The 15,435-nt window shown below is 42.1% G+C and overlaps 1 protein-coding gene across 1 annotated transcript; it reads right to left on the bottom strand.

Annotated features, from left to right (window-relative positions):
- Positions 1 to 581: 581 nt before the first annotated feature.
- On the bottom strand, positions 582 to 15,040 carry LOC130454428 (keratin, type II cytoskeletal 71-like). The gene is made up of 9 exons (XM_056798171.1): positions 14,480 to 15,040; positions 11,538 to 11,752; positions 9,554 to 9,614; positions 8,368 to 8,463; positions 6,369 to 6,533; positions 5,242 to 5,367; positions 3,491 to 3,711; positions 2,475 to 2,509; positions 582 to 1,497 (listed from the first exon to the last, which is right to left on the bottom strand). Exons 1-9 carry the CDS (start codon positions 14,942 to 14,944, stop codon positions 1,283 to 1,285), a joined length of 1,599 nt encoding a protein of 532 aa, XP_056654149.1. The 5' UTR covers positions 14,945 to 15,040; the 3' UTR covers positions 582 to 1,282.
- Positions 15,041 to 15,435: the final 395 nt, after the last annotated feature.

Below are 15,435 nucleotides of genomic sequence, written 5' to 3'. Positions count from 1 at the left end.
CTGACGTTTTTTCCAGTAGGCAAGACAGTAATCTGAGTTCATCAACATGTGTCCATATGCATAAAGGGCACATATTTGTGCAGATATACAACTTCACCTGCGTGTTTAATCTACATACAAGAGTGCAAATACACGTATTGTGCCTTGTCTCTGTGTATGGATGGGTGAATCCACATATATAATTTCTGGGGACACACTTGTATCCTGTATGTACTTATACATGTTATATATTTATCTGCATGTTCCTATGTGTTTGTTATGTAGATGTGTATGCATATGCCTAATTATGCATTTCTGTATGTGTGTTTATGTTAGTCCACATGTTAGTGAATGTATGCATGTGTGTTTGTGTATTTGTGTGTGAATATGGAGGCAAATACTGATATCCCCATATATTGCATGGATATATGCATGTACTTATTCCTGTGTATGTGGCAAGGCTTTGTATATCTGCATGTGCTCACATGATTGCATTTACATGTCTATATGTGTATTTGGGGACATGCCTGTCTACATGCATGTAAACACATTTGTGTACTCCTGTTTTTGTATGTGGGTGACTACAAAAGTGTGTATTTAAACACTCAGAGACCAAGTCATATTGATGTTGCTGTTTATTGGGATATGGCAGAAAGTCAAAGAAGTGAAAGAAAGATGGAAAAGCCAATGGTATTTCTTTACCTCTGCTCCTGGTTAGAAGAGACAAAAGAGCCTTCCATGGATATAAATTGCACTTGACAGAGCTGGAAGTGAACCAGATACGTTTCATTAACCAAAGGATAACCAAGTCATTCCTGGTCCTTTTACTGCCTCTGCACCTAAATCGGTGGGTTGCCAATAGAAAAGGATGGAGTTCACTTTCTGACTCCTGAGCCCAGATGCATCTGATTGCTGTGGGTTCTGTGGCCCAAGACGGTATCGGCTATGTGACCAGAGGAGCTACGAAGATCTAGGAGGAAAGAGTCCCATGGTGTATGGAGCTCCAGCTGCAGTCTGGAGCCAGAGGACATGAAGTATGTTCAGGATGAGGCTGGTGTGGTCATGACCATGGACCTTGCTTGGGGAAGGGAGTAAAAGAAAGAAAGAAGAGCAAGAAGTAGTTTAGGAATCCAATGTTGCCTCGGGATCAGAAAGACTCAGAGAAGGCTGGGGGCTTAGGAAAACAAAAGGATTTTTTGGAAATGTCCAAGGACAAGACGTTCAGGACCGAGATGTGTAATGTTGATGCCTGGAGTTATGGTGACCAGTGAGGACAGTGAGCAGGAGAACCCACTGCAGATATTTATCGGCTGCTTTTCTTGATGGGAGAGCCCAGGGTAGAGGATTTGCTCAGGAGATCCTTGTAGTCACTGACGCTGGAACCTTGATTCTTGTCATCCCTGCCCCGTGTACTGCAGACTCCAGAAATACAGGAGCCACTGGAGGCCACGTAGCCACCACTGACAGAGCTGGGTGGGTAGCCATAACCACTGGCCCCAGTGGTACTGCTGATGACAGCTGCAAGGAGAAAGCCAGGATGTCAGATTACCTCTGGAAGCCCCATCATATAGGACATGTCCTTCCTCCTCCACTCTCCACCCAACCCAGGGTCCAGAATGAAGACAAGCCTCCATCACATTACTAGAGTACTCTTAGGTATATAAAAGGCTTCCTTCACCCCAACCATGGGACCTAAGGCATATAAGTATATTATACTCATTTGGCAGAAGTGAAAACAAACTAATTTAATAATTCTCAGAACCAGGATCCTAGTCTCCTTAAATCCTCTACCCTTTCCAGTTTCCATTTGCAGCCTTCTCTGACCTGGGTCTACCCACTAGAAGCCAATTCACGAATTAGTGTTTGATAGAGAGGGTATTCAGCTTAAGGGTCTTCCCTTTCCTCAGGAAAGCATTTAAAGAACAGGCTTTCTTAGTCCCTATAAGTGTCCGCACATATCCAATTTATAGCCATGGTCTTCGATTATTCCTCTATTTGACCTTAATCTTTTTCTGTCCATTTCCCTAGTCTTGGCTTCTAGGTGACAGAAAATCTATTTGCTTTCTGCTCTTAGTCTCCTAAATGACTTCCTTGCTTCTAGCTCCATTCTGTCCCTTCCTTTGTGTAGCAACATAACAATTCTCTAGAAACTGTGTTAGCTATAACTAAGACGTATGCCATTTAGCACTTTAGGCTTTATGAAGTGTTTGGGTAGAAGTGCTGCTTCAACCTGACCATAAGTTCTCATGTCATAGAACTGGACTTAGGTAGTAACTTGAATTTTAATTCAGACTCTGCCATTAACTGGCTGTTTGACCTTGGGCAAGAGACCCACCTCTCTTTTTCTCTCAGTTTCTACATCAGCAAAATGGGAACAATACAACCACTACTTTCTAGAGTCCTGGGTTTATTATTATATATTATTTATATATATTATAAATGTCATTATAATATATATATATTATCCTACAATTTTTATAATTCAAGGTACTTACAGATGCTGACAGAGGATGGGAATTCTCCAGACATTCTGCAAAGGAGAAAACAATAGGATAGGTCAGTCTTCCAACCAACAATCTCTTCTGCAAAGCCTACTCAGGGGTTGAGTCAAAGTCCTGGTCTGAAAAGTATCTGAGTCACTCAGAAGAGCTGATTTCCATGTGTTCCTTTCAATGCTATTGTGACCAAATGGATGAAGGAGCCATACACATCCATTCAGCAATGCATGTCACCTCTGTCACTCTTTAACCTCCCCAGGTCTGGCATACACTCATTCCTCATCTCTGCTTTGGAGAATATTTGTATTCTTTCAAGACTCATCTCAGATGCCTCCTCCATGAAATCGTTCTTGATTTCCCCCTCCCTCCACACAAACCGCAACTGTTGATATTCACCACCACCTCAATTTTACTTACTCTACCTTTATTTGTGTACATGTCCTATCACAGCATGGCATCATGGCGAAAGAGCTGGTCATGGGGTCAGAAAGACCTGAGTTCAACTCTTGTCTCGCATATCTACTGGCTGTCTAAACCTGGGAAAGTCCCATAACTTTTCAGTACCCTTAGCAACTCTCAAAGATTGTTCTTTTGCATTGTTAAAAGGAGCTTCCTCATCTAAGAGTTCCCTGTTCCTATTCCTCTATCTCCTTAATGTATCGTAGGTTGCTTGAGGCCAGGGACCACTTATTATTACCTGATGTCCCTAGGACCAAGGACAGAGGCTTGCACGTAGTGGGTGCTTCACATGTGTTTGGTGAATTGAATCTAAAAGTCCTATTTTTGAGGAGGTGTAGACATGACCCTAGAATTCTAAAACAATAAGCCAAATTCTTGGCCTCCTTTGAAGGAGTTCTGATGCTAACCCCCCTCAAAATCTGAATAGCCACATTACCAAATTAGGATGGATTTCCCTTTTTCACTCCTTTCTTCCTGAATGTAAGACCTATATACTCATAGTACTTCTATGTGGAAATGACTACATATGTCTACATATGGAAATTAGGGTTCACCTGCACTCTTCACTTTCAAGCAGCTTCTTGTAGGTGGCAATCTCAACATCAAGGGAGAGCTTGACACTCATCAGCTCCTGGTATTCTCTCAACAAGCGGGCCAGCTCCTCCTTGGCATTGTGTAGGACTCCCTCCAGCTCCTCCAACTTGTCCCGGGCATCTTTCAGGGCATTGTCTCCTCGTTGCTCAGCATCAGCGATGGCCATCTCCAGATTGGAGCACTGCAGGGACAGAATTGAAAGTGACAGAAGATTTGGGGAGGTGGGAGGAAGGCGATATCCAACTTGTCCTCCAGTATCTGGGAAACTCTCTTCTTAACCATCCTTCTCATTCCTAAAGATTTCTGTGGACAAAGATGCCAGTAATCCCCTGGGATGGCATTTTCTTGTTTTAGTTTTCCATTAGACTTACATAATTCTTGTTTAAAACATTACTGGATTTGGAGGTAGATACAGGGGGCATGTGGTGGAAAGAATACTAGACTTGGAGTCAGACATCAAAGGTTCAAATCCTAGAACTTACTATTATTATTTAATTACAACATATTACTTGTGTGACCCTGAATAAGCCTCTCTGTGTCTCAGTTTCCTGTAAAATGAGACTATGACAGATGATATATATCCTATGAAAATAAATAATTTGGGTTGCTTATTCTAAAATGGAAGCTTCTTTCCTCCAGTTCTGTTATTTGTGATGATGTATTTAGAGTAAAAACATGTTCAAGATCCTCTTTTATGGGTTATTCCGTATTGCTTTTAAGGATTCTCCCAAACTAACCATAACTCTAAATTTGTACCTAGAGTTCCCATCATTAAATTCAGTCTTCTCCTCTGCAAAATTAGAGGGTTGCATAGGATGAACATAAATTCATGTACAGCTCTACCATTCTAGGATTCTAGCTGCTAAGATCCTTCATGATAAGCATTGTCTTAGCATAATCATAGATCTTGAGCAGAAAGCGACCTCATTCAAAAGCAATCTAGTCTAACCCCTTCATATTATAAATCATAAGATCATGAGTCATAGGACTATAAAATTCTTAGTGATCTTCTGATCCTTTTCCCCATTTTACAGATGAGGAAACTGAGGTCAGTGGAGTTTAACTGACTTACCAAAGGACAAAGAGATCGTAAGCATGAGTCAGAACTTGAACCCCCAACTTCTGACTCCTAAATCAGTAATTTCTCTATTGAACTATTTTATCTCTTTTATACATTTCTTTTTTGTAATCTCAGAGCCCAGTCCAAGCCTGAATATATAGTAAAAATTCAATAAATATGGGAGGAAAGAAGGAAGGAAGGAAGGAAGGAAGGAAGGAAGGAAGGAAGGAAGGAAGGAAGGAAGGAAGGAAGGAAGGAAGGAAGGAAGGAAGGAAGGAAGGAAGGAAGGAAGGAAGGAAGGAAGGAAGGAAGAGAGGGAGGCAGGGAGGGAGAGAGTGATCTAGTTACTTCCTTAATGTAGAATATACTTTCCCTCAACTCCAGTATTTAGTATCTATATATGTGGCAACTTCCATCAATAACTTGAAGAATTATTTCCCTCCTTAATCTTCTCAAATTAACAGGGAATATGTAGCCCCTAAAGATGTTTAGCTCTGGGTATTTAAGTATTAAAGAAGTATATTTTGTATGGTATTATCCATTCCCCTTCTCTGCTGACTAAGAGGTGTAGGCTGCTGGCTGTTAGAAGCTAACTCAACTCAACCCTCCCACCAACTGACCATTGGACCAGAGGCAGATGATCCATCTCACCTGCTTCTTCACATTCTCAATCTCTGAGCGAAGCCTCTGGATGAATCGGCTCATTTCTGAGATCTCATTCTTGGTTTGTTTAAGGTCATCCCCATGCCGGCCAGCCATCAACTGCAGTTCCTGGAACTTGGGACCCAAAAGCAAAATTCATTGACAATACACTCTTCTTGCTCCTTCTCCAAACCCCTGACTGAGAAACTGAACTCAAAGCTCTCCTCTCTGCCTTCTTTAGAGTTATGGATTAACGCTAGCTTTGGAAACAAACTGGGAGCTACAAGCTTAGAAAATCATGCAGAAAACCTAATAAAAATAGAATCTAGGTCCAGGTGAGGGTGATGCCTTGGAATATTTGGATAGAACTTAGGCAAAATTTGAAGGTCCAGTAGGATTTGGAAGTCCAATTGTAAGACTAGATCACATCCTGGCCACTGCTAAGGCTATTACCTATACCTGTAATCCCATCTCTTGAATGTTTATCCATCATTGAAAGTTGAAGTTGAAAGCCCAACTCAAATGCTACCACTTCCTCCAAGAACCCTGCCCCAATCAGGAACAACCATGACCCTTGGACTGACTCACATAGTACTTTGTTCTGGGCTTTTTCCTTGTCCCGTAATAATTTGTGTTTTAGCTCTCTGGATGCGTTTCTCTTTCCTCCTATTAGTCTGCAAGCTCCATGAGGGTAGGGAGTGTCTTATCTAAATGCTGTATCTCTGTCAGTGTCTATCATGGTGCTTTGAACACAGCAAAATGCTTAACGAATGTTAATTGAATTGATTCTTGAATCTTCTCTAGTCAGTGGCTATTGACTATGTCTCAGTACGTTGAGTTACCATGAATTTGGGAGGTCAAGGAATGTTCCTCAAGTCCCAGAACCATTATTTCCTCCCCTAACACTGTTGGAAATCTTACTCCCTAGGCTGATACCATGATACTATGTCACAGGAGATCCTTAGGAAGAGAAAAATGCTTTCAGAGACTATTGGTGAGTTGTAGAAGATGGAACATACTGGCAGCTCAGACCCTTTCCCTTACCCCTAGAAAAGTTCAGGGTGCTACTCAAGACACAACTCACGTGTCTCTACACTCATTGAGTCAGTGCTCCTCGGAGCCACCCCCAGTCTCACCTTGGTCTGGTAGACTTTTTCAGCATCAGTTTTGCTCTTCATGGCAATGCCCTCATACTTGTCTCTGACTTCATCGATGATGCTATCCAAATTCAGGTTTCGGTTATTGTCCATGGAGAGGATGACAGATGTGTCACTGATGTGTGACTGGATCTGAGCAATCTCCTGCCATGGGTACAAATATAATCTCAAAGTGAGAATCATTTTATAGAACTAAGGTTGAATGATCCCTCTTCTAAAGAAGTGTAACAAATTCCTGGAGGAATTTTACTCCTCCCCCATTCATGCTAAAAAAGTGTACTTTGCCCAAAAGGTCATTGGTCCAATTCTTCATTGTCCTATTCCTCCTCCTTTTCAGAGCAGAAATGCCCAAGGTTGTCAAGTATACACTTTACACAGGGGATTGGGCCACTGGACAGCATCTAAAGACCAAAGCCCTGGATGTTCCCAAATTCCCAAGAATCATCCATAAAGGGTCAACTCCTCACTAAGACCCCATAGAAATGCTGCCAGAAAATCCATCCTGCTCTCTTCTCACATGGGGAACAGAGAGGTACAGGATGTGCAGAAAGGGTTGTGTTTTCAACTGATCACAGATTACATGATCTTTTCTCTTAAATCCATTCGTCTTCCCGACTACCCTATCATTATGAAGAGAACTAGGATTCTTTCAGGCACCTAAATCAACCCTTACTTCATTCACAAAGCTCACAACCTTGGTGTCACTCTTGACTCCATACTCTCTCCTACTCCACATATGCAGACATTTGCCAAATCTTGCCATCTCTCTCTACATATCTTTGGAATGTGTCACCTGTTCTCTACTCACAGAGCCACCACTGTAGCTCAGACACTCATCACTTCTCCTGAACTACTATAATAGTCAAAGGTTCCTGGATTCCTAACTGGATTCTTTGCTTAAATCTCTGCCTCTTCAATTCATTCTCCATCCTACTGTCAAAGAAATTTTCCTAAAGGGCAGGCCTACCCATGTCACTTTCCTACTCAAATAAACTCCCACTGAGTCCAGAACAAGTGTTATTTCATTTTTATCTTATCTTATTTCATTTCTAGTTTTGTATAAGATTTAGAACAATTGACATAATTCTTAGTATAAGAGTATATCATAATTTGTAAATATGCATACACTGGGTATACACACTCAGAAAATGTTTTGGTCGTGATAAATAATTTTTTAAATAAATTCTTACCTTTTGTCTTAGAATTGATACTTAGCATATATTCCAAGGCAGAAGAGCAGTAAGGGCTAGGTATTTGGTGGTAAGTGACTTGCCCAGGGTCACACAGCTAAAAAAGTGTCTGAGGCCAGATTTGAACTTAGAACCTCTTGTGTCCAGACCCAGTTCTCTATCCACTGAGCCTCCTAGCTGTCCCAAGGGATATGCAATTTTTTAAAACAAATTTTTTTTCAATTTCATGTAGCAACACTTTTTGACAATTATTTTCTGACATTTTGTGATTCAGACTCTCTCCTTCCTCCCCCCTCCCTAAGGCATGATAGAGGTTATACCAGTGCTTTCATACAACATACATTTCCATATTACTCATGTTTTAACTGGAGACACAAGGGATGTAGGCTTTTTTTAAAGGTCAGAAACTCCTGATCTATAATATTGACTGATTGTGTTAATAGTGACTGATATTGTGCTTCATTGACTCTACAGTCAGGCAGAAGCTTCCTGAAAGCAGCTTCTGTGTCCTTTCTGTCTTTGTAGCTCTGGTTTCCAGCACAACATACTACAAATGGGACCTCATTGGTTATCAGGTCCATACTTGCAAGAATCCCTTCTATAATAGTTCAGAAGAAGTCATTCAGCCACCCATTCCACTTCAAGATACCTTTGATTATTAGAAAGTTTTTCCTCATTTCAAACTTGATTCTGCCTCTGTGTAAATTCCCCCTCACCATTCCTCATTCAGCTTGTTGACCAATTATCAGAGAAATGACCAAGTCAAGGACATTGTAGTGATAACTTACCGCTTCATACAAACACTTCAGGAACTTGGTCTCTTGGTCCAAGGAGTCCACCTTGGCTTGCAGTTCCACTTTATTTGTGTAAGCAGCATCCACATCCTAGGAAGAGACACCCCCCCCCAAATTGTTTTCCAATTACTACCTGTCCTTCATGGAAAAGTAGGAGAGACTTCTCCTCAAGTTCCAGTCACCTAGGGTCAAGAGGGAGAAGTGGGCTCCCCTCTTCAGGACTAAGTCTCCAAGAAGGAAACTGAAGGATCCCAAGGGAAAGGTAGAGGTCCTCTAGTAGACCATACCCAACACTGCATAATGGGAAAGCTTAAGACTCTAAACTTGGATTTGACAGGGCAGCTCTTCCCAGGAAATGGTATTCCCAGCTGTTACTGATGGGTTAGAAGTCCCTCCTATAATCTAGTGCAATTCTGGAAGTTCCTTTCTTAGAGAATGAAGGGACCCCTTGGTTGCCCATCACTTCAGGATATAAGTCCTTAATATTATTTGTGTCATGTACCACATATGTCTGATGAAGTCTATGGACCCTTTCTCAGAACAATGTTCTAAATACTTGAAAGAAATGCTCAAATTCACTTAGAAGCTAGTGAAAATAAGGATGCAATTTTCCCCATCTACATCTATCCCCTAAAATCTATTTATGACCTCCAGATTCACCCCTGCTTTAAGATATTCCTCATGTGCTTGAAAATATGTGTGACATTACTACTACCACCACCACCACCACCATCACCCCGAAAAGCTTTCTCTTTTCCGAAATTTTCATTCTGCCCTATCCCAAACTCTAGTTTTTTGTTTTGGTTCTTGCAGTTAGTATGAGGAATTTGTTCTATCTATGTACAAGAAAGCATTGACAGATATTGTGTTTAAAGTAAAGAACAAATGATCAAAAACAGTATTAGCATGAAAACTACTAGGGTTGCTTATACTGGACCAGAATAGGAATTGCAAACCTTCAAAAGAACACAGCTGAAATTACAGCTTGAAGGTTGTATTGTTAACTAGGACAGTGAAATGTACAGTGCAAGCAGCACCTTAAAATAAAATATGATCAGTGATGCAGTCTTTCCAAAGGAGAGTTGGGCAGGACATTTGGGGACTGATGGATCATGGTGAGTGACCCGAGAATCAGGGAGATGCCAGCCCACCCAGGACCTCAGAGGCCTTTACAGCTCACCTTCTTGAGCAACACAAACTCGTTTTCTGTAGCTGTTCTCCTGTTGATCTCCTCCTCATATCTGTAAAAGGAATAACTTGTCATGGAATATGCTTTCTTTTGTTGTTGTTTAGTAAGTTCAGTCATGTCCAATTCTCTCATTTGGGGTTTTCTTGGCAAAGATTCTGGAGTGTTTAGCCATTTCCTTCTCCAGCTCATTTTACAGATGAGGAAACTGAAGCAAACAGGGTTAAGTGACTTGCCCAGGGTCACATAGCTAGTAAGTGTCCAAAGCCAACTTTGAACTCAAGAGGTCTTCCTGACTCCAGATCTGGCACTCTATCCACTATGCCATCTAGCTGCCCCTATATATTTTCTAGATTGTCCTTATGTGCAGGGTCCTATTCGCACCCCTAGCAGGAGACACTGGACTTTGTACTCACAACAACTAAAAAGGAATAGTAGTAGTAGTATAAATAGGTCTAGCCATCTGATACCCATATGTCACAATACATTTCAAATGAATCTTCAATTTAAATCAATGGGCTACATAATAAAAGAAATTGGAGAGGGGGCAGGTAGGTGGCTTAGTGGATTGAGTGCCAGTCCTACAGATGGGAGGTCCTGGGTAAAGACACCTGGACAAGTCATATAAGTCCCATTGCCTCATCCTTACTGCTCTTCTGCCTTGGAACCAAAACACAAGATTGATCCTAAAATGGAGGGTAAAGATTTTTTTTTAAAAGATTGAATGAAAATTGATGAAGGGATCTTTAATATTTATGGCTAGAGAATTAAAGATCACAAAAGAAAAAATAATAATTTTTAAGCCCTTACCTTCTGCTTTAGAATGAATACTATGCATTGGTTCCAAGGCAGAAGAGTGGGTAGGGGCTAGGCAATGGGGGTTAAGTGATTTGCCCAGGGTCACGCAGCTAGGAAGTGCCTGGCTCTCAATCCCACTGAGCTGTCCAACTGCCCCCAAAGAGATAATTTTGATTTCATCAAAAGGCTTTTGCAAAAACAAAATCAATGCAGCTAAGACAAAGGAACTTGTCATTTAATTAAGAAAAATACCTTTTTTCAAATATCTCTGATAAAGGTATGATACTCAAACCATATAGGGAATTAATACAGATATAAAAGGACAAAGAACTATTCAGTAAGTTATGATCTCAATAAAGATATGAACAAATAGTTCTCAAAAGAAAAATTGCAGGCTATTAACAACAATAGGAAAGAGAAAGGCAAATAAGAACAATTCTTGGATTCACCTGACACCCAAAAAATTGGAAAGGGAAATGATACAAGAAGGAAGAAGAACTGGGGAGTTCATGGGAAAACAAACACATATATCAGTGATTTATTCCACCCATTCTTTTGGTAAGACTTTTTGAAATTATGGCTAAAACCAAGTGGGAAGAAGAAGGTATTAAAATTTCCAGAAACCTGGAACCAGAGATCCCCCTGCCAGGCATAAACCCTTAAAGAGTTCAAGGACAGCTACCAGAATTCCAAACTATTCAGAGTGAGTAACACTTTTTATGGTTGCAAAGAACTGCAAACAAAATGATGCCCATCCATTAAGGAATGGCTAAGCGAATTATGGCCCATGAATGCAATGGGATGTCCCAACTAAAGGCAAATATAAAACAATTCAAAGGAATTCCCAATTAATGATAATCTGATGATACTTCCCTGCCTTATAATCATCCAGGTTCTTAGGTGCAGGACGAGTACCGAAATGATCATATCAACCATTGCCCAACAGGCATTTGAAACGTATCCCTCTCAGATCAGAGCAGTTCTTCTAGGAATTGCTGTCATTCTATATGATGTTACTAAGGGATTAATATTAGGAGCCCTGTTATCCTCACCAAACCCTAAACAGTTCAGTTTTCCCCTGAAGAAACTGATGAAGATGCTCTAATCTCTATAGTTCTGCAGAACTGAATTCAGTCTCCTGGGTCCAGGTACCTCGTCCACAGTTTACCTCCCTTCTCACCTCTTCTTGAAGTCTTCTACAACCTCCCGCAAATTCCTCAGCTCTGAGTCCATTCTCAGCCTGTCCCCTGACAAGGTGTCCAGCTGCCTCCTCAGGTTGGCAATGAAGCCCTCGTAGTGGGGCTCCAGGCTGTTATTGCAGTTGCTCAGGTCCAGCTGTTGCAGCAGGTTCCACTTGGTCTCCAGCACCTGGTTTTGCTGCTCCAGGAACCTCACCTAGAACCCAAACCCAGAAATGAGAACCCAGTTGAACAGACCCCACTCAGCAGAGTTGTGAGGGTGATGGAAACAAACAAGGTGATAGTCAGGCTATCCCTCAAAATACCATCTCTTTAACCTCTAGGGCAGAAGACCCTTGGTTCAGGAGACACTTAAGTCCCCAAAGATTGTCCTGGGATGATGTGTTGATTCCCGCATGCCATTCTACTATTGGTTTTAGTTACCCTCATGTAAAACAAAGAGACTGAGCCTTTTGTAGCTCTTTCCCTTTAGTGGAGGTCAGAGAGTGGAAGCGAGGGGAAAGTTAACACTTTGGCTTTGGAATATTTGGGTAATATCATATTGTCTTGTTCTTTGTTTTCTATTTCTATAGACATGAGGAGTCCACAAATGTTAGGCTGAAGACTTGAGGTGAACTTTACTCTAGGATGCAGCACTGTCAATAGTCAACTTGCTTCCTTGGGACTTCATTTTACAGTTAGAGAAACTGAGTCCCAAGGAAGCAAGTTGACTATTGACAGTGTTGAATCCTATAGAAACATTCTTACATTATCCTCAATTCAATATAATACACAAAATTCCTAATCTCTACATAGATGGTCAAGAATTTGTTTTGTTAATCATAGTTTTTGAGCTGGAAGAGACCTTGTTGGTGACCTAGTCCAGCTCTTTTATTTGGAAAGATAAGATGAGGAAGCCGGGAAAAATGAACCAAGGATGTAAGTTTCCCCAGACAAGAAGGTAAAGAGCTGAAACTCAAGAGTGAGTCTTCTTTCTCCAAATCCAGCTCTTTTTGCATTGTCCCAGCCTTCCCCACTTTGGGTGCCATTAAATCCACCAAGTATTCTATTTCCTCCATTTCTGAGGAGACTTCTCTGGTTGCTGAAGACTAACTACAAAGCCCCCTTGACCCGTGTAAGGTATGCTCCAAGGACTATTCGATTCCACCTTGTCAAGTATCTGGCTTGGTAGGAACAGGTGGCTGTTCAGTTGAAGTTTGATCTCTACCAGTTGTCTGCTTTGGGGGATGCTCAGCCTATGTTAGAGGAATACATTCCACTGTCAACTAAAACTAAAGTGAGGATTCTCTGCTCCTGGTCCAGCTTCCCTCTCTTGGTGTGGAATTACGAGAGATGTTCAGGGTCTTCTTTCTGGGCTATCAAGCCTTTCCGCCTCCAAAGGGTTTGTATCCCACAGGAAGTCTGCTGCACCCCCGTAATGAGCTCTCGATATAAAACAGGAACCCCGTTAGAGTCCTCACTGATCTGGAAGTAGGACTGAGACCTCGAGGATGGCTGAGGCCAACCAGTGGGCCAGCCAGAGACTTACCAATAGAAGGAAGAACTGAAGATTCCACACAACTGAGGGAACTTGTTTTGGTAAACTTCAGATTGAGATTAAAGAAAGGCCAGTGGATGGCCTCTAGACCTATTGACTTTATTCTGACTTGTACATTATTTAAAGGACCTATTGCTTTGAGGCAGGAGCAACTAGTGGTACAGTACATTGGAATCAGAAAGATCTGAGTTCAAATCTGGCCTCAGACACATACCAGCTCTGTGACTCTTGGAAAATCACTTAACTTTGGTTTGCCTAAGTTTCCTCTGCTATAAAATGAGGAAAATAATAGCACCTACCTCCCATGGTTGTTGTGAGAAGCAAATAATATTTATAAAAAGTTCTCAGAAAGTACCTGGCATCCTCTCTAGTGGCTTTATTCCCTTGCCCTTCCCTGATAAAGGGGAAAGAACCCTGGCTGGAAGGCAAAACACTAGGATTTTTTTGCCTTCTCCACTGTCTGTGTGATAAGTCATTAAGCACTTGTAGTCTCATCTGTAAAATTATGGACTAGGATACCTGCCTAGATTATATGACCTCTTATGGTCCTTTACAGTGGAAACCATGCTCTTCTTCATTGTACCCTCTCCCTTTACTCTTTTTTAAGCCCTTATCTTCTGCCTTAGAATCAATACTAAGTATAGGTTCCAAGGCAGAAAAGTAGTAGTAAGGTCTAGGCAATGCAGGTCAAGTGACTTGCCCAGGGTCACACAGCTAGGAAATGTCTGAGGCCATTTGAACCAGGTCCTCCCATCTCCAGATCTGGCTCTCTAGCTACTGGGCAACCTAGCTGTACTTTTTTGCCTCTTAATCTTTTATAAGGTCATACATAACTCATTGAAACTCATGCTCCATGGAAAAATCGTTCTAGGGGTTTAAGAAGTATCCATGGTTTGAACCCTAGGTTCCATTTAAGGAGAAATGTTTGGGGAGAGGTAGAAAGTCCCAGAAGAAGGTATGGGATTAAATCGTTGTTCCTTATCCACTTTTCTCTATAATAGTCCTGGAGCTGGATCTTGACCCCAAGGTAGACTTTGAGATTAGCTCCATATTTCCTTTTTTTCTTTAGCTCTCTCTTTCCTCAGTTCTTAAGGAAAGGTTCTGTGCTAAGTCTAAGATGATCTAGCAGATTAGTTCCTATAGTCTTTCATAAAAATAACCTGAAAAAACTCAGCAGATCCATTCTGTTGCTGCTTCTCATCATTTTTTGGAGTCCTCTATGACCTCCCACAAGTTCTTGAATCCAGTCCCAAGCTGTCCCTTTTCCTTCCTTAGCTGGGAAGTCCTTCCAAAAATCTAACTTTAGGTCTTTCTACTACAACTGAAAAATTAAGCTTCACACTTATTGCCCCCCCCACCCACACACACACTTAATGCCACACTCACCTTGTCGATGAAGGAGGCGAATTTGTTGTTGAGTGTCTTGATCTGCTCCCGCTCCTGGGTTCTCACTCTCTGGATTTCAGGGTCCAGTTCCACACTGAGTGGAGCCAAGAGACTCTCATTAACAGTCACCTGGTGAATGCCCCCGGGTGGGCACACTGGCGTGCATGCAGGCCCTAGAGCCAAACTGCCAAACATGCTGCCAGCAAAGCCACTCAGCCGGTTCTTGCCCAGACCATAAGCCCTGTTCCATCCATTCCCACCAGCCACGTTGAAGGAGATGTTCCGGGGCCCCCTTAGGCTGTAAAGGCTTTGACTGCCAAAGTTTCCTCCGAGCCCTTTGCCTCTGGTCTGGTAAGAGGCTGAGCTTCCCAGTTTGCTGCCCGTAACTCCAGAGAGCACGGCTGAACATCCACTGAAGCCTCCTTTGCTATAGACTCCTGGTTTGCAGTTGAGTTGGCGGCTCATGTTGCTGGAGGATTGGCACCGGGATGCAGCAGCAGGTGGAAGGTAAGGCACGAGAGTTCCAGTCCAATGGTGTGAGGGGTGGCTATCTGTCCCCTTATATGTGTTTGACACCCAGGTTACTGCTCCAAAGGGCAGTCCAGGCATTAAGTGGGTTTGGTTTGCCTGCAAGCAAGAAATCATTTTCTCTCTGCTGAACCTCCCCATCTCTGAAACAACATGAAACACTCAAATTGCTGGGCTTGCAAGCTTTGCTCATGTAATTTGGGTCTTATCTAATTAACTTGCTGTCATAGAGTAATTAGCCCCAAAACCAATTCTTCCCCAAGGGAGCTGGGTTAAGGGATGAGGTCGTTGCCTTTTCCAGGTCCTCAGTTCCTTCTCTGGAGTGACAGGGGACAGAGCCGCTGGTCTTGGGCAGCTTCAACGATGATCATGGCAGTGTAGGGTGGGTAGACCCTTCCTCGGGAGAGCAGACTGCTGAGCCAAGGCAT

The sequence above is a fragment of the Monodelphis domestica genome, chromosome 5 (assembly GCF_027887165.1).
Source record: "Monodelphis domestica isolate mMonDom1 chromosome 5, mMonDom1.pri, whole genome shotgun sequence".
In the NCBI taxonomy this organism is placed as follows: domain Eukaryota; kingdom Metazoa; phylum Chordata; class Mammalia; order Didelphimorphia; family Didelphidae; genus Monodelphis; species Monodelphis domestica.
The sequence above is the reverse complement of the archived record's forward strand: the minus strand, read 5'-3'. Positions and strand labels throughout refer to the sequence as shown.